The sequence below is a fragment of the Danio rerio genome, chromosome 19 (assembly GCF_049306965.1).
Source record: "Danio rerio strain Tuebingen ecotype United States chromosome 19, GRCz12tu, whole genome shotgun sequence".
Taxonomy (NCBI): Eukaryota; Metazoa; Chordata; class Actinopteri; order Cypriniformes; family Danionidae; genus Danio; species Danio rerio.
The window spans coordinates 26305776-26328034 of record NC_133194.1 but is presented as its reverse complement, the minus strand read 5'-3'; the positions used below and the strand labels follow the sequence as shown (position 1 = coordinate 26328034).

Sequence of the window (22259 nt, the reverse complement as noted above, 5' to 3'; positions counted from 1 at the left end):
ACTGTAGTCTGGTATTTGGCACACGACCTTTGCCTCTTAAATCTCGCGATATCTGACGTAGTAAATAGTGCTCCATTTTCCGTGCTCGCGCAGTTGTTAGCACCATTTTGTGATGAATGAGGGTAGGGTTCGAAGGTAGAGTTGCGGATTAAAGTAGATTGGTGTTTAACAATCTTAGGGATTTATCATTTATTTTAGTTCTTAAATACATTTAGAAGGGGGCGATAGTTGTACAATATTCGGGCGTGAAATAGAGAAGTTTTGGATAGTGATTTTGTCGAGTCAGTCATCTGCTCCAGCGCTGTGCTAGCTAACATTATACGGCTAACAGATCTGCCCTGACTCAACTACACGGGTCAATTACAGAAAAGGTAAGAGTTTAACATTTCTCTAATACCAATAAACATCATGTTTAGTGGATTTATATATGAGTAGCAGTAATTTTGTGTGGATTACGGTGATATTAAAGGTCTAAGTTAGTGTAGTGAAAAAATCTGTTAAACCCTTTCGTTTTTGTAAACATTTTTGAGCATTTGTTTCTGGCTGATTTAAAAATAAAACAACCAAACAAAAAAGCTAAATACGAAAACAAAAATATTTTACAGTTCAACATTTAACTGCAGATTGTGTTGTTTTGTGTATTATTAAATATTAATCATAGATACGATTAATAATCAAGTTACTGCTGTAATATTATATAACTAGCATTTATTTAATTGTTTCTGACCGTTTAAAATCTTTCTTTAGACTGAAACATGCGGTCTATTGAGATATTTATGATATCGCAGCTGTGCTGTAATTCCTGTAAAACGAAACCTGGCACTCTCCACTGGGAGAGGAAGCTTCATAATAGGTTTTAATGCCTCTTTTCTGTAGCAGTGCTATTTCTGATTTTAAAAAGAATTTATTGAATTTTGAGTTTTATGTTTTTTACGATTAAAAATATATACGATCAGGAAAAGTCAGTAAAACGTGGTACTGACAGTTAAGTTGTTAAAATGCGTTATATCTTTTTATATCTGACATCAAGTCTTGCTATTGATTTGCTTGAGTCAGTTTTGTTATACTTTAACTAAATATAATAATGATCATTTACATCCATCTTTCCTTCTACAGGAGAGATCACTGCAAGCCTGAAGAAACATGAGCGCCCCTTCTTCTCAAAAAGTCGTGCTGAAAAGCACCACCAAGGTGTCCCTGAATGAGCGGTGAGGCGCTACGCATCCTGAAAGCATTATCTCAAGGCCGGGGGATAATCATACAGAGATATCTAAGGCCCTAAGACACGTGTACTATGGAGGTCATTGAGGGGGAGACATCAAAGCTGACATGGACGCTAAACTGCCCACACGGTGTGCTCCGCTTGCGCAACATGACAGCGGTTACTTGACCCAATTCATAAATCTATTTAGAAGTAATAATATGCCATGTGAGCGTCTTTTGCATGAGCGGCGCACACCCGGAGGTGAGAGGGTAATAATGGTGAGGTAAGCTGAAGAATGCATCCTCAGCCATGGGAATGAGTTCATAATGAAAGATGGTCTGTGTGCCATCCATATTGTTTGCCCTCTCTCATGCAAAAACACTCTCTCTCTTCAGAGATATTTTCTGCTGCACCTCTGTTTCTCTCTATCTTTCTGTCTACAGAAAAAGGTGCCTAGTCCGTACCTTGACGTGACCTGTTGCTCAACCTTCTCACAAGGAGTGTCTTACAGAACAGCTTATCGGGTCATGGTCTTGGTTGTAAGTGGCTGGGTTGCCGGACACCCCTGTAGTCCTGGGCTAACTCACCGTGTGGTGTCTCGGACATCACAATTGGTTGATGGTGGCCTGTAAGTGGCGCTCACTCTGATAGAAGTCTGCCTGTTTCTTTTCTATCTCTGGTTGTATCTACATTAGTTCGAATACATTTAGAGGTGTAATTTTTAATAGAACACTCTCTCCATCTACTAGCGTTTTAGTTTTTTATTTATTTTTTTACACGAGTAGCTTGTCCACACTGAAAATTAAAACCCTTAAATTTGTAGCCCTTAATGGAGTATATGCACAGCTAGTACTTTTCAGCCAATGATAAACTTCCGGCAAAAGCTTAATATTTCTGTTTTCAATTTCATAGGGTTTCTTGTACAGCATCGATGTGGTAATATAATCACAATACACTCAGTTAAATAGACTTAAGCATTCAATTAGTTGATTTTAGCTTAAATCAAGATAAAAGACTGTGTAACCTCTGGCTCTGTCAGAATCGGCAGCAAGCAGAGAAACTCCATTAAAAATACTGGAGTAAAATAAACTGTCATATTTTAAAGACATAGCGGATTCAAACTGAATTTAATGCAGTGCTTTTTGTCTGGTCTGAGACCCACTTTATATTGTAAATCTATCAGGCAGTAAAGATCACAGATTTGTAAAGAAATTAGACCTTAAACGAGGCAATTGTATAATATTAAAACAGTTCACCGAAAGCGATGAGAGTAGCTGGCTGAAATTAAAAAATAATAAAACCCATTTTTTGTAAATCTTTGAGTTGCTTGCAGTATTCTATTGAAAACTAAATAAGATAATTTGACAACAGCTCAATACTTCCAACCACTGAACTCATTGGTTACAAAAACAAATACTATTAAAATCAATGGTTACAGGTTTCTAACATTCCTCAGAATATATTCTATTGTGTTCAAAAGAAGAAAGTCAAAACACTTTTGGAAACAATTAATGATTAAGAGAGTAAATGATTGTTTTGGAGCAATAGACCTATACTTCTGGTAATAAGGAGTTTAAATAAAAATGATAACTATGGATAAAAGGTCAACCAGGTTGTTATGATGCCTGAGAAAGGCATATTTTATTTTTTACCTTTACAATATACAGAATGAAATCAATGCACAAAAGCATTACTTGCTACCCACCCTTCCGACATGCTCCCCTATTTTTTAGACAAACTTATTGAACTTATTGTGATGCATTGAGCTTTAACGAAAAAAAGAAAAGAAAAATTGAGACCATTTTATTAATAAAAAGTCTTATCACTTACTACTATATCAATTTCACACTTGATCACTATTTTGAGTAGTGTCTGAATTACAACTGACCTAATGTTTTAACGCATCTTAGCATTTTACAGCAATGTTTTGCGAGAGAGTAGTATAAAGATGGTACAAAGTAGCACTTATTTTTAACACTATTAAATGCTACAAGATCCTCTAAATTAAATCATATTGGTCTGTAATATGAATGTGTGTTGGATTTTAGTCTTGACAGACATCGATCAAGCCATGTAGCCTATTGCATTAGCTGCCTCTTGTGGCATTGACAGATTGATGCTTATTTCAACTCTTCATTCTATAATTTCAGTGTTTAGGATCTTTAAAAGGGTTCTATTCCGGACTAATGTGGATGTAGCCTCTATCGCTCTTCTGTCATCCCTCTTTGCTTAAAACCATATTCCAAGCATTCAGTTTAACCCAAACTGCTGATTTGTTGGGGTGTCTCTACATGTAACAGAGAGAGAGAGTAAATGACAGCACATGTGGTCTATTCAGGCCATTACTAGATTGCTACAGGATCCACTGTAGCTGCGTCCATGCTGTGCGAAATGATTTGATTTGGAACCATCCTTTCCTCGTATCCCCCTTTCCCTCTTCCTTCTTTCTGTCTCTCTCTGTCTACCCTCCTCCTCCTGTTGTGTCCTAAAAGCTTTACAAACATGCTGAAGAACAAGCAGCCGACAGTGAGTAGCATCCGGGCGACCATGCAGCAACAGCACATGGCCAGTGCACACAACCGCCTCCTTGCTCAGCAGATGGAGAACAGGCCCTCTGTGCAGGCTGCACTTCATCACAAACAGGTAAGAGGACAAAAAGTGCAAACCACCGGAAATGGTAGAGATGTCAATGTCATGGTACACAAAGAAAAGTGTTGAATTTACAGAAATGTTATGATAGTTGTATTTATTCTGTTCTTGGTTTTGGTTTAATATAAAGGTTTGTGTACATTTTTGCTTTTGCTTACCATCAGTATTTTGACACCAATGAAACCAGCAGCTCTACATTTCTCTTGCTCTGTGTATCATTCTTCGTTATTAGCAAGGTGTAGCTGCCTAGACCATTTTATGCCAACAAGTCATGTTTTACTGTTTATTCAGCAGTTCCACTAGTGTGAAAAAAAGCAACAAACTCATTGGTTGACCTATTTTTAATGCTGCGCATCAAAAAGAAAGAAAAAAAAACGTTCATGCATATGTGTAGTCATTATAAGTTTTCCTGAATTATTAGCTCGTTTGTATGTTTTTTTGCCACATACAACGACGACAAGCTGAAAAAAAAAACGTTGCTGTCACTAAGTTTTATTTATGGAGAATTCCATAAATATTCCAAAGCACTACAGTGTTTGAGTGTTCTGTGTTTGTCTGAGGTAATTAGTCTACCAAAAATATATATATATGTAATGTAATGTGTAGTTGTATCGCGCATTTATTGTGTATGGCCGTACACCCAAAGCACTTCACAATCATTAGGGGGATCTCTCCACACCACCACCAGTGTGCAGCATCCACTTGGATGATGCGACGGCAGCCACAGGACAACGGCGCCAGTGCGGTCACCACATACCAGTTATTGGTGGAGTGAAGAGACAGTGATAGAGCCAATTCAGTAGATGGGGATGATTGGGAGGCCATGATCGTAAGGGCCGATTGAGGAACTTTGGCCAGGACAACGTGGTTACACCCCTGCTCTTTACGAGAAGTGCCATGGGATTTTTAATGACCACAGAGAGTCAGGACCTCGGTTTAACGTCTCATCCGAAAGACAGTGCCCACTGACAGTGTTGTGTCCCCTTCACTTTTACTATGGCATTAGGACTCACACAGACCACAGGTTGAGCGCCCCCTGCTGGCCTCACTAACACCACTTCCAACAGGAACCTAGTTTTCCCTAGTGGTCTCTCATTCAGGTACTGACCAGGCTCAGCCCTGCTTAGCTTCAGTGAGTAACCGGTCTTGGGCTGCAGGGTGATATGGCTCCATCCAAGCTGAATTTCATCAGTCAGTTCTTATCACGTGACTCGTGGTGTGCTCACTGCATTGATTCAACTGAGTGCGTCTGGAAGAAGAGAGCTTCACGCCCCTTGGGCGTGCAAGCTGAGCAACTTCATTGGAAATAACGTGATGTGCGAATGACCCCTGAAAGGCTGCCGTCATTTGCAATCTTTAGCAGTTGATCTCCTTGCACAGACATGGTAGATTCACCTGATTTGATGACAAATAGGTTGTGGATTCATTCCTTGGCATATCATAGTCCTTCTGTTGGCATTTTCCACTCAGTAAAGAAACTTTCCAAAGACGTGTTTCTTACTCATTTTGCTGCTTGTGGGTTAAATTTGGGCGCTCAAGTGACTAAGATGTAAGCGAGAGAACACAGTCATTTTTCTAAATAAAACATAGTCTAGACTCAGATAATAAATAAAATGGAAATAGTTAATGATTGCGGCCTGGTACCAATAGATCCACTGGCCACTACTGGTCCACAGCCCTGTGATTGAGAACTGCTGTAGACAATAGAAAACAAATATTGGTGCTAATAATATACACCTCAAAATGGTTAAAAATATTAAAAATAATTTTATTCTAGCCAAAATAAAATAAGACTTTCTCCACAAGAAAAAAATATTATAGGAAATACTGTGGAAAAATCCCTTGCTTGGTTAAACATCATTTGGGAAATGTTTGAAAAAGAAAAAAAAATCACAGGAGGGCTAATAATTTTGACTTCAGCTATAATTTTTTCTGTATCCTTTAATACATTTTATATTAATACAATATCAATATGAATTATTATTTGTTGCTTGCTTAGCGTTTTTTACAAAGTCCGCACAGAGATGCAATATTTTTTATATCCCACTGTAGAGCCTGAAGCAGCGTCTTGGAAAGAGCAACATCCAGGCCAGACTGGGTCGACCCATTGGCTCCTTGATGCAGGGTGGTGGAAGAGGACGAGGATTACGAGGAAGAGCTAGAGGTGGTACCATGAGAGGAGCACTCTCGTTTAGAGGTGAAAGTCTTTTCATGACCCTAATGTTTTTTTTTTTCTTTTGTGACTGCTGTCTTGCGTTCACTTAAAAGCCACAGATCCTCATTATACATGTATGTAGACTCACTGAAGTTTTAAATTCAGAGATGAATTTGTCTTTCCTTCACTGGAAGTGCAGTGTCAGCTTTGTAATCGTTCTTTGTTTTACAGTTAACTCTTTTAAGACGCTGTCACACTTGAGCCTGTTTTATACTGCAGGGTCAAGTTGTGTACCCAACCATGCACTTTGCCACCGCTGTTTTAAACATATTTCTGTTTTTTGTCTGTGCTGCTCTAGCAATAACAATTCAAATACACTAGCTGTCAGTGGGTTTCGCTGTCAATTTTTTGTTTTGAGATTACACCAAAAATGCTTGTGGTTGTACTGTAGCAGAAAGTCAAAGCCAGACTCATCCATAGATAAGAGACGTTTCTGTGAACGTTCAACTACTTTATTCATAAAATAAATTAGGGCTGCACGATATTGGAAAAAATTGACATTGCGATATTTTTTTCCCCTGCGATTATATATTGCGATATTTTTTATATATATATATTTACTTAAAACTAGGGCTGTGACGGTCACCATGACAACCGCGTCACTGCGGTGGTTATTGCCACCTCGGTTGTGTATTGCCACCGGCCGTAGTACGTGAAGTCACGCACTTTAAAACACAAATTACTGTTATGTTGCCAAGTATTACATATCTGTTAGAATATAACATTAGGCGCGATTCAGCAAGTTCAAGTTCAACCATGAATCTTGTTAGAAAACGAACTCTTACATCTGGGAACATTTTGGATTCGTGCCGACCGAGAAAGGTGGACGAATTGATTTAGATTAAGCTTTTTGTATGGGGGTTTTTAAGTGTTAAAGTGTGTTTTAATATTCACTGCTGAGAGTCCAAACACTGAGGAGCAAATCCATCGATACGCAGATCCACGGGTCCTGAACCATGCAAGCTAGTGGCGATTGACGGCGAGGGAAAAAAAGCCATGTAGGCTTAATCAACTCCTGTCTTCTAAACGCAGAAGCCCAGCTCAGCCAGGCATGGCAGAGGCATTTGCAAAAATGGCCAGATACAAAAGAGAAAGTGATAAATGGAAGACATTGACGAGAAATTGAGCATAGGCTATTTGGTAACTACTTAAGAACGCGCCGCTCCGCAGCGTAGAGAAACCTGCGTTGCGAGAAATGCGGGCGGCGGAACAGAAACAAGAAGCCCTCTCTCGCATGGTTGTGAAAAAGTAGCCTGTCTGTGCATTATCGCTACAAGCACACCGTCTGACAGTGTATTGCTGGAAACATTATAACTCCATTCTTCACTTAAACCGGACAAAGTCAACATGTTAGTTTTTCTGGCAAATAATTTAAAATATGACTACAAAAGGTGGAGAGAAACTACGCTGACTTATATTGTTTCTAGGTTAATATTTTCTTTTTACTTATAATTATTAATATTTATATTATTATTACACTGATTAGTAAAGTGCCATTTAGACTATTTGTTAAGTTCTTAAAAATGTAACGTTTAATTGTTATTATTATACAGTTTCAAGCAGTTAAAGTAATTTAATATTTAACTACAATATTTATAAACAGTTTTGTGTTTTATTAACGAAAGTTCAAAAATAAACATGTACGTTTATACGGATGTTTTATTTATTAATATTAAATTCGGTTATTCCTTAATTTTTACATAAAAGGTAAATTAACTTAAGTAGGCTACATTGTTTGTTGATGTACGAGATCGAGGAACATGTTTGCCAGTAAATAATGTTCGCACCACTTAAAAAACAAAACAAATGAATAACTTGCGAAAAGGATGCAATAAAAAATGCAAGCGCTTAATCATTCTTCACAATCGGATTCGTACGTGCAATAAGCCGAGGCTATATTGCGCCGACAAGAACAAGCCCTAAAACTAAGTCTAGAGAGAGAATTAATACTAGTTAATATTAATGATTATAAACACGAACTGCGTTGTATGATAAACGCCTCACAATGATGTCGTGATCTTTGCTGAAGAACTGATATGTTATCGCCGTCTCCCCAGCCAGGTTTTCATCTGCTTATTTCCCCTTCTTCTGGATACAAACAATAAAGTATCAGCGCCAGACCAGTGGTTTAAATTATATTTTACTCTCCTGATTTCTTTTCTTTTCATTAAAAAATAATTAAATGTTTAAAGTTTTGTATTGCATAGCCTATATATTTTTAAAGATTATCATTCAGCCTACCTGCAGCGCATGAGGTTGTGTGCTGGGCAAATCCCCTTTACTCATGCTACCCATTTCATTTATGACACTGTAAACTTGACTTGGCAGGCTGATCATCTTTAAACTCAAAAGGTGTTTTTAACTTGAGACTGCATGCTTCTGCATAATGTGATGTTTCTTATTACAACTGTTAGCGGTGTCAAAATGAAAGCAAACATTAAAAAGGGTTTTGTTTTATCAATTGTATAGTTTAGTTTTAATAATAGCTAATGTATATAATAAATTATAATATCGATTATTGTGTAGACTACAGTGTTCAACAAAACAATTTTATTAGGTTACTCTAATAGACCAAATCCCTAACTGAAAAACGAATGTGAAAATGACAGGCAGTTGCGTCTTTGCTAAAATTAATTTAACAACAAATTTCTTTTGCTTTTTTCCCCTTTAGAGATCAAAAGAGCTGTATTTAAAGAATTATTTCACTAAAACATGAATTGAATGCCCAGTTCTTTGCCGTGTGAGTTTAGTGCGCCTCCGCCGTGTCTGCGTTTTTAAGGTTACAGGTGCACCCTGACCTGACGCGGGGACCAGATCTCTGTATTGCTTTAATTTCTCAATTTTCATAACTGCATTGCATTTTCATATGGTAAAATATCAAAATTTATGCTCTGAAAGTAGTGGGAATGACGGGAGTGTTAGTAATTAATAACAGAAAGAACTTTCACTTTTGAGTGAACTTCTGTCACGTGTTATTTTAGTATGATAAAATAAACAAAAATAGTAATGCAGAAAAGTATTTTTCGCTCTGCCAAGCCTTCTCTGTTGCTGTACAGAGAAGCAGCCTGCTCCGTCTCCTTACCCCGGCCCCACCCCGCCCACCGACTCCTGAACGTCTCACTCACTAACTCACTCACTCATGCGGGCATGCAGTGCGGTCTCATGAGGAAACGCAGCTTTTTGATATAATGTTTTTCTTGTTCCCAAATACAAATAATTTATCAAGTATTGTTTGACATAAGTATTCGTAAAAACACGCTATTCCTGCTTTTCCGAATACCGTATTCCGGTTCGGCTCCACCCATAATATATATATAATTTATTTATTATTATTTTTTTTTTGCATCGCACCCTCCTGCGATGTGACTATCGCGGATGCGCACATCGTGATTTCGATGCTGAAACGATATATCGTGCAGCCCTAAAATAAATGCAACAAAATGGGTCAGGCAATAGCAAAGTATGTGCAAAGGCTACACCAAACACTAGACCGGTGCCCCTCACAAACTGCTTTCAGGGCTTACTCGCACTATGCCATCCGTACCGTGCCCAGGCCCGTTTCCCGGATCAGTTGAGAAGTGTGAGTGCACTGAATCGGGCTCAAGCACGGTTCACTTGGCCGGCCCTGGCCCGGTTGGAAGAGGTGTGCCTGAGCGCGGTTCACTTGGGCTTTGGCGCGGTACGCTTGTGTGTGAGTGCAAAATGCGCCAAAGGCTGAAACTGAAAGCGAGACATGACTTTTACGGGGCTGTTTCATATGGATTTATTAATAATTCTTACTGTTCAGTGAACGCAAACTGCCGTAGTCTATTAAAGACGAGAACTCCTCACAGCATGACAGATGCGCGGCTTCAGCAGACCTCCTCATTCCTGCAGCACGAGGGCTTTATGATTGTTTATGAGCGCCAAAAGTGGCGGATCTGTTCGGCGAAATATCTGACTGTGTGTCCCCGCATCCCTAAGGACTGTTTGGCGAAAAATTTGATGGCATATCAAACGACTGAAACGATATAACTAGAGAAATCTATACTGTGCTGCTGAGTGAGAGAGCGCTTCTCACTGAATAGCCCAGCAGCGATGACGTAAGCGTGCCGAAGCCCGTTTGTGGTGTGAGCGCGGGCCGTCGGGGGAGACGGAAGGGGGAACAAGCGTGCTTTGGCCCGGTTCAAGGCAACTGTACCTAGTGTGAGTACGGCCTTAGACCAAACACAGACCATTGAGCACACACAGTAATTTTACTTTTCACGCTTTGACACGCTGTGATTGATTGCACCTGGTGTGAATAGCTACATTTGGGAACTTTTGTTTTGATTTCAAGAGCATTGTTGTGTCGTACTTTTGTGCCATTTAATCACATTTAGTGTGAATGTTTAACAGATGTTTAGCACTCACCCACTGCTGACTCATTTGAATCTGCAGTTTTATGGCTGTGAGTAGACCCCTTATGTGCTTGTAACTCCAGCACCTGTGCTAACGGGAGACAGCTGAGTAATGCTTTAAGCTGCAGCAGTTTAAATATGGGGTCTCTGAATCTTTATTTATTTGTATATTTATCTGTTTAACAACATTCAGAATATAATATTCTTTTATTGTTTTTCCTTAAAGGGATACTTTACCGAAAATTTTAATTAGATCCTTAATAACCCACTCTACACTTGTTCAAAACTAATAGTTCCATTGTTCCTCAAATGCATGTCGATGGCTACTGGTTTACAACATTGTGCAATATACCTTTTTATAGAAGTTTAGGACCACTTGAGTTTGATTCAGTGTTAAGAGTTTTTTAATTCTTGGGTAAACTATCTAGAGATGAATTGATTCACCCACTAGCATTTCGGAAGTATTCTTATACATTGAGTGATCGGTTTGACTCCTGTTGCATGCCTTGTGCGTAGTCATCCATTTATACTTGTGCGTGCTGTTTGTGTTGCTCTGCAATGGCACTTCTGAAACACTAGGGGGCAGTAGGTTTTTATGTCTCTCTGAGGTCTTTCTTCAAAGTTATTTTTTCATTATTTTTTTCAGAATGCTACCTTAATGTACAAGTAGCTAAAACGTGCTCATTTAGAGGCAGGAGCTGTCGGACGTCCTACACATTAATTATTAGGTAATCACAAAACAATAATCTTGAAAAAGAGAAATTGAAAAAGAGTAAAGGGAAAGAAACAATCTTATACCTGGATCTGTAACAGCAAAACTTTCTCTTTCAGTCTAAAACATCTTTACGTTTTTGCAATGAAAACATTGATGCACTGTGATCCCCGTAACGTCAACACTCGTCAGGGCAAGCGGAGATGCCAATTCTCCGGTCCACGTGGTTTGGCCTATAAATAACTTTTTGCGTATAGACGTCTTTGACAGTTATTTTTCTCTGTGCTGCCTCATATTAATTGTTCTGTCAGTGCAAGTAAAAGTCTTTTTGCAGTATTTGCACCCAGTTTATGTTTGTCTGGCACACCTCACCACTGTCATTTTACTCTGCCAGCCCCACCTCTTGCTCTCTACTGTGCAGGTAAAAAGAGTTTGCGCCTGTAAACACCGCACCCTCTCCTGTATAAAAAAATGTTTTGCTTATGTTTTTTCTGATTTCCTATATACTTTGAGTTAAAAAAAATCTAGAATTTAGAGTTTTTACATTTTGTTTTTATTTGTAATTTTACAGCTGTCTATTTGCTGTCTATTTTGTTGCTGTCGTACCATGGATATTTTCTCAAATTATCATTTAACGTGGAGCTAACAAATTACTTGATAAAATAAGAATTTAATCAGTTAAACAAGCCGAGTCCTTGCTAGAAGCGGCCCAGACTCTACACACAGACTCGGGCCAGATATGGTTAACAGGAATCGGACAAGTGCTTTACAGCCGCATCACAAATGCATGTACGCGAGCGAGCTGAGGGCCATACTCAGCCTGGATAACACTCGCCGATGCCGAGTCGGAGCCAGAGGCGCCAAAGGGCAGCTGAGCTCGGGCCGATTACTTGCTATCTGGGACTAGCCACAATGGAAGAAATTGTCTTGTTTTTAGCTCTGAGAAATATGCGAAGTGTAGTATAAGCAGTGAATGGTTCAGTCCCGATTTACCCACAGTTTATGCAATGGTATGGCCCTGATGTGTGTGTGGTTGAAGATGTAGCCTTTGCCTATGTGCGCACTGGTGTTGGAGAGAATAAAGTTATTCTAAGTGAAGCCGTAGTGTGTGCATTAATAGTGACCAAAAACAAAAGTTCCAGCACGAAGTTTGCCCAACTTTAAAATGATTTTGAGGCGTAGGTAAGAGGGCCGTCATCGCAGCTTGCGCCCCGACGAGGTCGCACTGAGGCGCTGTTTTTCCATATGTCAATGTGTATGAATAGATTACACCAAAAAGGACAAGAGTAATCTTGAAAAACTCTAAAGCTACATCCCCCAAGCACCCATTGCAGCTAGTTGTTTTTCAGTGGAAAGCTTATAAAGAATGTATTTGCTAAATTTGTGTAAGTTTTGCAGAAAAAGCTTATTAGATGGCGTACATATCATGTAATACCAACACACACACGCATTCATTGCTGTACATCACGATTTATTTTGAAAGGTAAGAGTCCACAGAAAAAACATCCCATCAAACACATTTAGTCCACTGACACAGTGTTGAATTATGGATGGTTATTCATTTGTTTGTCACCATTTCTGCCGGAGACCTATTGTTTACAATGTTTTACCATGGTACTCACACGTGAAAATGCCGTTTTTACAGTAAAAGGCAAGTTTATGTCATAGCTTACAGTGTTACAGATAAAACGAGACCACAAACTGAATAAAAAGCCAAAGTTATAGTTACTAAAATCAAAACAAAGCCGAGTGTTTTGGCCGTCTGCATTTCTCAGTCACTGCTCCGTCAGAAAGCTACTTCATTTCTCTGTCAGTCAACCTTCTGAGAAGAAGGAACCAATGACTGCATGAATTTTGATCTTATTTGTCGACTGAAATGTTATTGCAGTGTTAGTGGCTCAGAGAGCTGTCAATCATCACTCGATCGCACCTGCCCTCTTCAGCACAGCTGCTACAGTTTAGGCTAACGCCGATCAAATTCAAAACATATACTCAGGGGATGTGTAGCTTTTGATCTATTGCTTTTCTGTGTTGCTCCAGAACAAATTTCACATATTTGTTTATGAAATATTTAAATGTTTAGTGCGGATAATTTTTTTACATTACTTAAGCATCTATAACTTTTTTTCATTTTGAGCATTATAAACTCTTGATGATAAATAACAAAGCCCAGAATGTCTTCTTTCCAAAGATACATAAACTTTGAATGTAGACCAAATTATTCAGCAACTGTAAATGTTTAAACTTGGAAAGATGATTTTTAAGAAAGTGCCTCTGACAATGAGGGACAGAAGGACATCGACATAGCCTCAGAAAACTTTTTACAGTAACCTCATTTTGCATGCTATCTTCATCAAATTTATAATGTAAACATATGAAATACTTGGCTTTCAAGTCATATTTTTTCTAGGACATTACATTAATGTTTTCCTGTGTTTCTATCTGGAAAACTAAAATTAAACACAATAAAAAATGTTTTTCCTCATGACTTCATAATGTATAACTTTTTATATATTTTAACATACAACTTCTCCTTTTACCACAGTAAAGCTCAAAGTGTCTTCTTTCCAATGATACATAATTTGTGTTTGTAGCTTACTGGAGTCAGGAACTGTTACTATTTAAAGTTAGGTAGGTGTAAATCCCCAAAATTGAGTGCTGGCTAACAGGTTAATGATGTCCTCCACTATTCAGAGGAATTTGTGGTTACGAGAGAGATCCTAGGTCTGGTGGGAGCAAATTGTGGTGATTTACCACTTTCCACCACTGTGTTTCCTCTGTTGTTTACCGCGTCAGCATCTCCACACACGCTCTTCCTTCTATGTCATTTAACCACAGAGAAGTACCACATTGTCGCAAGTATAATGATGTATAGAACGAAATGCCTCAAAAAATCCAATCTGCCTGTTTACATGACAGTCGCATTGTCAAACATTCAATCTATATCTGATTTATTTCCACAATTGAAGGAGGCCTAAAACTGATCTCTGAATATCCGAATACATGCGTTTTTTGTTTTTTTTCCCTGTGTTTACACGGTCATAGATCAGATCCGTTCTGTGTCACATATGAGCAAAAATGGTAATTGGGTTACATTTTAACTGGCAGTGTTAACGGGACCTAATTCAGAGTCTCCCTCAACTATCTTCTAAAGAATCCACTCTGCTTCAGTTCTGCCTCCTACAACATGCAGTCATTAATTACATTTAAGATGGTCCTTGTGTCCACTACAGTGGACATTTAATTAAGGATATTTTGAAAAAAAAAAAGTTAACAACTTTAAAAACTAAATGTATTGTTCCTGACACTTTAATAAACATGTAATAATAGGAAAAAAAATGCAAAAAAAACTAAATTTTTTGCATGCCTTTCTCCTTCCCATAAAATGTGCTTGTTTGTATGCCGGCCATTTTTGATGCAAACAGATGCAGCCAATCAAATGACATATCACTAGATAGCCCAGGATGTCTGCTGAACAGTACAGCAGGTCTTGAGTAGCTCAAATTCAAAGAAAATTCATTAAAACACAATGTCCACTACAGAGGACACAAGTCAATGGGTGGGGTCTCAGGATGATACATATTATAGGTGTGCATAGATGATTTTTTTTTTAACCTAGATTTATCTCTGTAATCTTGGAATTAATCTAGATTAAGCTTGGTTTAAACTTCTGCGTCAAGTGATCGGCTTGACCCACAGCTCATGCAATGCGCGTTGCTGTGCCCTTATACTTCTGCGCGCTGCGTGTGTTCCTCGGCAATAAAACTTCCTTACGCTAACTGGCAGTAAAGTTTTTGTTTCTCTGTGTCTTTGCTGGTGTTGTTTTGTTTCGGAGCGCTACCTCAAATATACAAGTGGCTCAAACTTGCTCATTTTGAGTTGGGAATCAGCAGACGTGCAACAAATTTAATAGCAAGGTAAACCCAAAACAACAGTCTCCATCTGGAGCTCAATCTTGGGACTCGACGCTTGTAAACACTTGCTCCATCGAGCTTGCACAACTCTCCTCTGCCCACACTCGTCAGCGCTACCAACCCAACCAATCACAGAGCTTGCCATATGTGTCGTTGCAACATGTAGTTACGACCACGGGGAGGGCTATGCATTCGCACATACGCATCTGCTTGACGCAAAAGTATAAATCAGCCTTTTAAAATGGCTCTTTTGAATTTTGCCAAAGGCATTCAGAATATGTGTGCTACTCAAATAATGACTAAAAGTAAGTTTGAGAAGAGGTTTCTTAAGCCAGGTAGCGCAATAGACCAGGGGCTCATCTCCTGTTTCCAAAATGGATAAAACTGCTTGAGAAACTATTTTTTTGAAACTTTTTTTTTTTTTTATCATACTTTTATTATGATAATTGGTGATAAAACTAAATTGGTGATGAAAATAAATGTTCAATAAGATTTAATAGTATTTATTAAATGTTTATTCAGTTAAACATGAAGTTTGAACTGTAGGCCTACATAAGCTTGAAACAGCTTTTTTTTTATTTTAATACCCTAATCCAACTAAAGTCATACCTGAACTAAACAAAAATGGAATTAAGACAAGTGGAGTATGCATATATATTAGTGGCATTATTGAAGTAATAATCGCAATCAATTTATTACCGTCAGGTAGGACTTAAAGCCGAATTTTCTGACAAGATCCAAGTGCGCGGCTGTCAGTTAAGGGCCACAAACATCACGAAATGCAGAAGTTTTTTCTTTTCATTCGTTGTGCGTAATTAAATTCCATAACACTCTCACCAGTCCTTACTCCTTATTTGCGTCTAATAATACCCCAGTTTGTCACGGGGAACAAATGAAATGTTCATGAGTGAATGTGAAACTGCTGAACTGCAGTTAAAGTCACCCAAAATTACAAGAAACCCTTACATGAAAGCACTTCACGTAAGCACCCTAATTATGTTGTCTATTAAGGCAAAACTACATTACAGATGTTTGTGTAAGCGTAGTCAGTAGTGTCTTCGAAGTAAGTGAAAGATCCAGAAGGGCACTTTTTTTGTCAGACGGCTTACCGGTTTGACTTTCATTCACCGTCATTCATTTTAAAAAGCACCCGGTCCATTTTGTTTATATATGTTGTACTCTAACGCATAAACTCTACAGGTGCCTGATAGTTAGTTGTGGAGCTAGCATTAATCAGATTCACACTGCATCCATGTTAGCTTGTCATGTTTGATGTGGTAATTTCAGAGTAGAAATACACTGGTTTGAAGACTCGTTCTCGCCACCCACAGTGCAATTCCGCCAAGTAAACATCAACGCTAAAATATCAAGGTAAAAGTCATCATAGCTTGTGTAGAACAGATCCAGCTCCCAACCCAACTTTGAGAACAGACTAACAGCTAAACAGTGACTAACAGTGTTTGTTTTTTAAATCACCTGATGGGAGTCTCGCGTTAACGCTGATAACGCCCACCACTTTATATAGGGTGTTCGCGGGGTCTTAAAGTATCAAAAGTAGATCAATCAATTATGAGATAATTAAGGCCCTTAAAAGTTACTAAAAAAATCTTAATCGCATTTTGTTCTCCAAAGTGTACCAGTGTAAATATATTTATTTTTCTCCTAATATTAACAATAGCGTGCCAGTTCCACACGATTGGTTCGGGCCGGGACACGTCCGGCCAAGCTTCTCTGTCCGGGTGGTGACAAATGCAGGACGGTAATGTGACACTCTCTACATGTAGAGAAACAGGTGGTAAATAGGAAAATGTAAGTTTGCATACTCCTGGTTGAAGAAAGTTGAGTTTAAACAGTGGCTCAATCCTGTCTCTGAAAACAACCCTGTAATTTATTCTTTCAAGCTTGGTTTCTTCCGAGCTTATCTGAATTCTGTTGCATGGTTGATTTAACTACAACTGTTTATTAAAGGTGCAGTAGGTCATTGTCTTCAGAAGCATTTTTTGTTGTGCTGGTTCAAAGTCTCTTCACAGTCTAATAGTAATGATTACAGTAAATGATCTAAATGTATTTATATGTATTTTTATATTTTGGGTAAGGCATAAAACAAAAAAATGTTCATCCTATTAAATGGAGTCCGACCGACATCTCTCAATTCCGATAAGTAGCACAATCTCTTTGCAAGCAAATGCAGATTTGAACAACTGCGCAGCTGTTTGTACGCATCTCCGCCGACTGAGATCGGTAAAAACATGCTGAATCAAAACTTTTTAAAAACCTGAATCAGTATTGGAGTTACCTTTGCATGCTGGAGAAAGGATGACAACATGTCTGAAAGATTTCTCTTAGACAAGTAATGTTCTGTTTTAAAACTGTTTTAACTTCACGCAAAGCTGATGTAACGTTGTTACAAATGGGTTAAATCTTAACAGAAATGTTGTTCAGCTACTAAAATATTTCGATGAAGGACTGATGAGACTATTTTCAGTTTCATAAGAGACCTTTTACAGCATCGATGATGTACATTTTATTTAGTTTAACAACTAAACACAAGTAAATACAGCTAAACGCCTAGTCTCTCCCTATATTGTTTACCATGCAACTCTAAATATTCCCTCTAAAATCGCATGTCAGTTTGGCTTGCACGCCGCCGGACAAGCACTAGTTGTTTTTAACACATGAGAGAGGGTTCTTTTGCGGTGCTCGTGTTTCAGGAGGCGTAGCTCTTAGACGGCAGGGGAGGCACTGTGATTCAGAGATTTATGCTAAGCTGTTAGCATTGTAGAAGATCACCTACTGCAACTTTAAGTTAAAGGTTTGATACTGATTAGCACTTGCAGTAGTGATGAGGTCTTAAAATATTCCGAGAAGGTCTTTTAAACCGTTTTAAAAAGGTATTGAAATTACCTTTTAGGATTCTTGCATATACCCTGTTATAGCTCTTGGACCAGGGTGAGATCAACCCACACTTTCTCCAATCCCTGGGGCTCTATGATGGTTGTGGATATTTCAAATTGAATCATAACAAATGATTACAATTGACTGAGATTGTCATTGAACGTTCGCAAATGTGCTTTAACTGGCAGAGCAGCAAAATCTCTCTCTCTCTCTCTCTCTCTCTCTCTCTCTCTCTCTCTCTCTCTCTCTCTCTCTCTCTCTCTCTCTCTCTCTCTCTCTCTCTCTCTCTCTCTCTCTCTCTCTCTCTCTCTCTCTCTATATATATATATATATATATATATATATATATATATATATATATATATATATATATATATATATATATATATATATATATATATATGATCAGACCTGCTTAAAGAGAACTATTGCATGCATCCCACAAGTGTTTTTTCTTTTCTTCTTGTGAAAAGATTGCTCTTTTTTTTTTTTTTTCCTAGGTGCAGGTCAGATGAGAGGTAGAGGTGGTCCTGGACGCATGGGTTTCCGCCGAGGGATGCGTCATCGGGGAGGAGCTCCAGGACGAGGAGCTCTAGGAGGTCGAGGTGCAGCACGTGGAATGCCTGGAGGAAGAGGTGAGAAATATTAAGCACAATTCTGCCAAGTACAGGGTTCTTACGGGTGCTGGAAATCCTGGAAAATGCTTGATTTTTAATATAGTGTTTTTAAGGTTAGAAAAGTGCTTGTGTTTTGAACAAAGTGCTTGAACCTGCTTGAATTTGAACTTAAAGGGCTCAAAATTGTGACCGTTTTGGTTGCATATGCGCACGATTTTATCTATGTGACCTCGAAATATATTTGGAAGCATGTGTGCTAGTGCATAAATTGTTGTCGTGCGACCAGTTTTCATTGCAAAATGTTCACCGCATGCGCGTATTTATGGAGCTAATAATAAGCCAAAACATTCTGAATCTGAATGTCCTATTAAAAAAAGTTTTGAATTTGTATTTCTTAACTTGATTATTGAACATCTGAAAACTTAATATTTGAAGTCAGATTTTTATAGACATTTTTAAACTTCAGATTTTTTTTGGGTTCTGAATTCATGCAGATATTGGGTATGTAAAAATAAGACTGCAGATATTGGGTATGTAAAAATAAAGTTTTACGTTTTTAGGAATTCAAATTAACAATTCAAATTCGGATAGTTTTGGCACTATTAGCTTCATACGTATTTTGGAGACATTCATCCAGAATGCATCTTTTGCACCTGAAATGCAAAACCAAAGACTGTAAAAAAAAAAAATAGTGACTGGTCCTGAAAGTTTGGTACTACACCCAAACAAAATCTGACTGTAAGCTCATTTCTTAAGATATCAACTTTAGGTAGAAAGAGGCCAAACTTAAAAACATACTTCACCCAATAACTGAACATTTTTTTATTTATTTTTTAATCACTTTTGGGTGAACTATCCCAATAAATCTATGCTCTAAAGTACTCAATTTAAGTTGAAATGTCATATCGTGTGGTTTTTAAAGTAGCACAATGTATTTAAATGTGAAAAAGTACATACAACATGTATAAGTGCAATTAATTATTACTATTAGGTGCTGGAAAAGCATGCAAATGCACCTTGAAAGTGCTTGAAAAGTGCTGGAATTTGAAGTTGGAAAAGGTGTAAGAACCCTGCTAGTAGTGTTTTCAGTTTTGCTCTAATCAGTGAAACCCATACAAAAAGCATTTTCCATCTCACCATACTAAAGCATTTCGTTCTCTCTTAGGCCGTGGAGGTATGAGAGGCCGTGGAGGGTTTGCTGGAAGGGGTCGTGGACGTGGCAGAGGCAGAGGAGCAGGTCGTCCCATCGTCACACGCGAGCAGTTGGACAACCAGCTTGATGCGTACATGTCTAAAACCAAAGGCCATCTGGATGCAGAGTTGGATGCGTATATGGCCCAGGCAGATCCTGAGAGTATGGAGTAGACCCTGTTGAGCTGAGACACAGCAGCTCCCAAAGATCTGCAAATAATAGACTGATCGATGACATAATCATCCAGTACCGTTTAAGCTTCCGCTGCTGTTGGACACTCCCTAAGACATTTACATTTTAAGGCGTTCAGACTTGAAGTTTGTACAAAGTTATGAATTTATCCCAGTTACATTCAGAGATTTGAGAGTTTTCACTCGCGGCTTCTGAATACAATCACAAATCCTCATCACAAGTTATAGTTCTAAAACAGAGGGCCTGTTAGGAAAAATGTTGGCTGTTAAGTGAAGGAATTTTGTTGTTGATTGAACTGTAATAAGAGATTGTACCTCTGCTATTTTTGGCTGAAATTCTGAAAATGGCCTAAATGTGTGAACAGTGAACTCCAAATGACATTTGATGACTCTGTGGTAAAAATGTGGCTTGTGTAAATGAACAGATGTTAATGACTGTAATGTTCTACACGTCACTTACCTTTTTATTATTATATTTTTATTTAGTATTTTTTAAGGTAGAACTTTTATTCATTACATACAGTCTTGTTTTTGTCAAAAAATGTTTTAACTATATTGTAACCCACAAACTTTTTTTTCTTTTTTCTTTTGGCATCGAATAAATCTTGGCTAATAAGATCTTGTGCTCTGGAGGACATTATCATTCTAGACATTCATTTTCATCACCGGGAAACATCCATCCATACATATACACGCATACTCTGCGGCCAATTTAGCTTACCCAATTCACCTGTACCGCATGTCTTTGGACTTCTGGGGCAAACGAGAGCACCCGGAGGAAACCCATGTGAACATGGGGAGAACATGCAAACGCCACACAAAAATGCCAACTGACTCAGCTGAAGCTTGAAACAGGGACCTTGCTGTGAAGTGATTGTGCTACCTACTGTGCCACTGTGATGCCCTCTTTCTAGACATCATTAACATGAATGATCATGTGGTATTCACTTTTTTTCTTCTTTTTTTCTCTTCTCCAACATGTTTTAATTTTAGTCTAAAAAGTAGATACAAAAGTGGTTTATGTATGCTTATTAAAAAATGTATAACTTTTGTTTCTGCTTATTTGGTAATAAAAAAAATCATTTGAATGTTTAAATTGTGCATGCTGCATTTCTCTCAATAGGTAGATAGATGCGTAAACTTGGGTACTGTGTGTGTGTGCGCAAGGAAATAAATGCAGCATTCAAAATTCAAACATTTTCCTTTGGCTTATACCCTTAATTCATCAGGCGTTAGCACATTGGAATGAACCGCCAACTTATACAGCATGTTTTGCACAGCGAATGACCTTCCAGCTGCAACCCAGTACTGGAAAATATCCAAACACACTCATTCGCACATTCTCTACGGCCAATTTAGTTTATTCAATTCACCTATAGCGCATGTCTTTGGACTGTGGGGAGAGAACATGCAAACACCACACAGAAATGCCAACTGACCCAGCCGGGAATAGAACTAAGGACTGAGCCATTCTCACCCCTAAAATATTAATAAAAAAAAAGTATATTTATGTAGTCAGAAGCTTTGACTGGAGGGTATAAATCAATTTGACTTGCATGTAAATGTATATTTGGTAGTCGGCTTGCATGTTTATTTTTATAAAATTTTGATTTGTATTGCATTATGTACATATATTTTATGTTACTATTTTTTTTTTTCTTAAAATATATCACCAAGGGTGGATTTAGCAGTTTGGGGGCCTCAAGCAACAAAAAAATAAAGTCATTTGAATGTTTAATATTGGGGCCCACGTCTTGAAATGCACCCTTTCTGCTTTTATTTAATGTTTATTTAATTTTATTTATTTATTCTATTATCTTCTTTTCTATATCTTATTTTAATCTCTACATTTTAAATGATTAGTTTTCTTAAAGTAAATAAACAACTTAAATTCATATATATATTTTAAATAGATTTGACTGCCGGACTTCTCCATGATTGTGAGTGGTGGATATTTTATTTTAGAATATTATTATTACATTACATTATTATAATAATGTAATATTTTAGTATGTATTAAATATTTTTTAATTATGTAAGATGTATTTGTTTGACCCTTACAATACAAAATATGATAGAAAGCTATGTAATATATAGTTTATAGTTTAATGTATAGTATAATTTATACTTCTAGATATTTATTGATGGACTCCAGATTTCCTGGGCTCTAAGTGGCCGCTTACCTCGCTTATTGGGTTTATCCTGTCTATCACTTCAGTAAAACAATACTTCATAGCGAGAAAAACTAATTCAACACCGAAGCCTTTTTTTATTGCATAACAAAAACAAAA

The 22259-nt window shown here is 37.9% G+C and overlaps 1 protein-coding gene across 3 annotated transcripts; it reads left to right on the top strand.

Moving 5' to 3' along the window:
* The first annotated feature begins 89 nt into the window (after positions 1-89).
* Positions 90-20586, top strand: chtopa (chromatin target of PRMT1a). 3 transcript variants are annotated; one of them, XM_073930558.1, is made up of 6 exons: positions 90-371; positions 1117-1352; positions 3697-3847; positions 5906-6050; positions 18469-18603; positions 19751-20586. In XM_073930558.1, exons 2-6 carry the CDS (start codon positions 1330-1332, stop codon positions 19948-19950), a joined length of 654 nt encoding a protein of 217 aa, XP_073786659.1. In that variant the 5' UTR covers positions 90-371; positions 1117-1329; the 3' UTR covers positions 19951-20586.
* The last annotated feature ends 1673 nt before the right edge of the window (positions 20587-22259 follow it).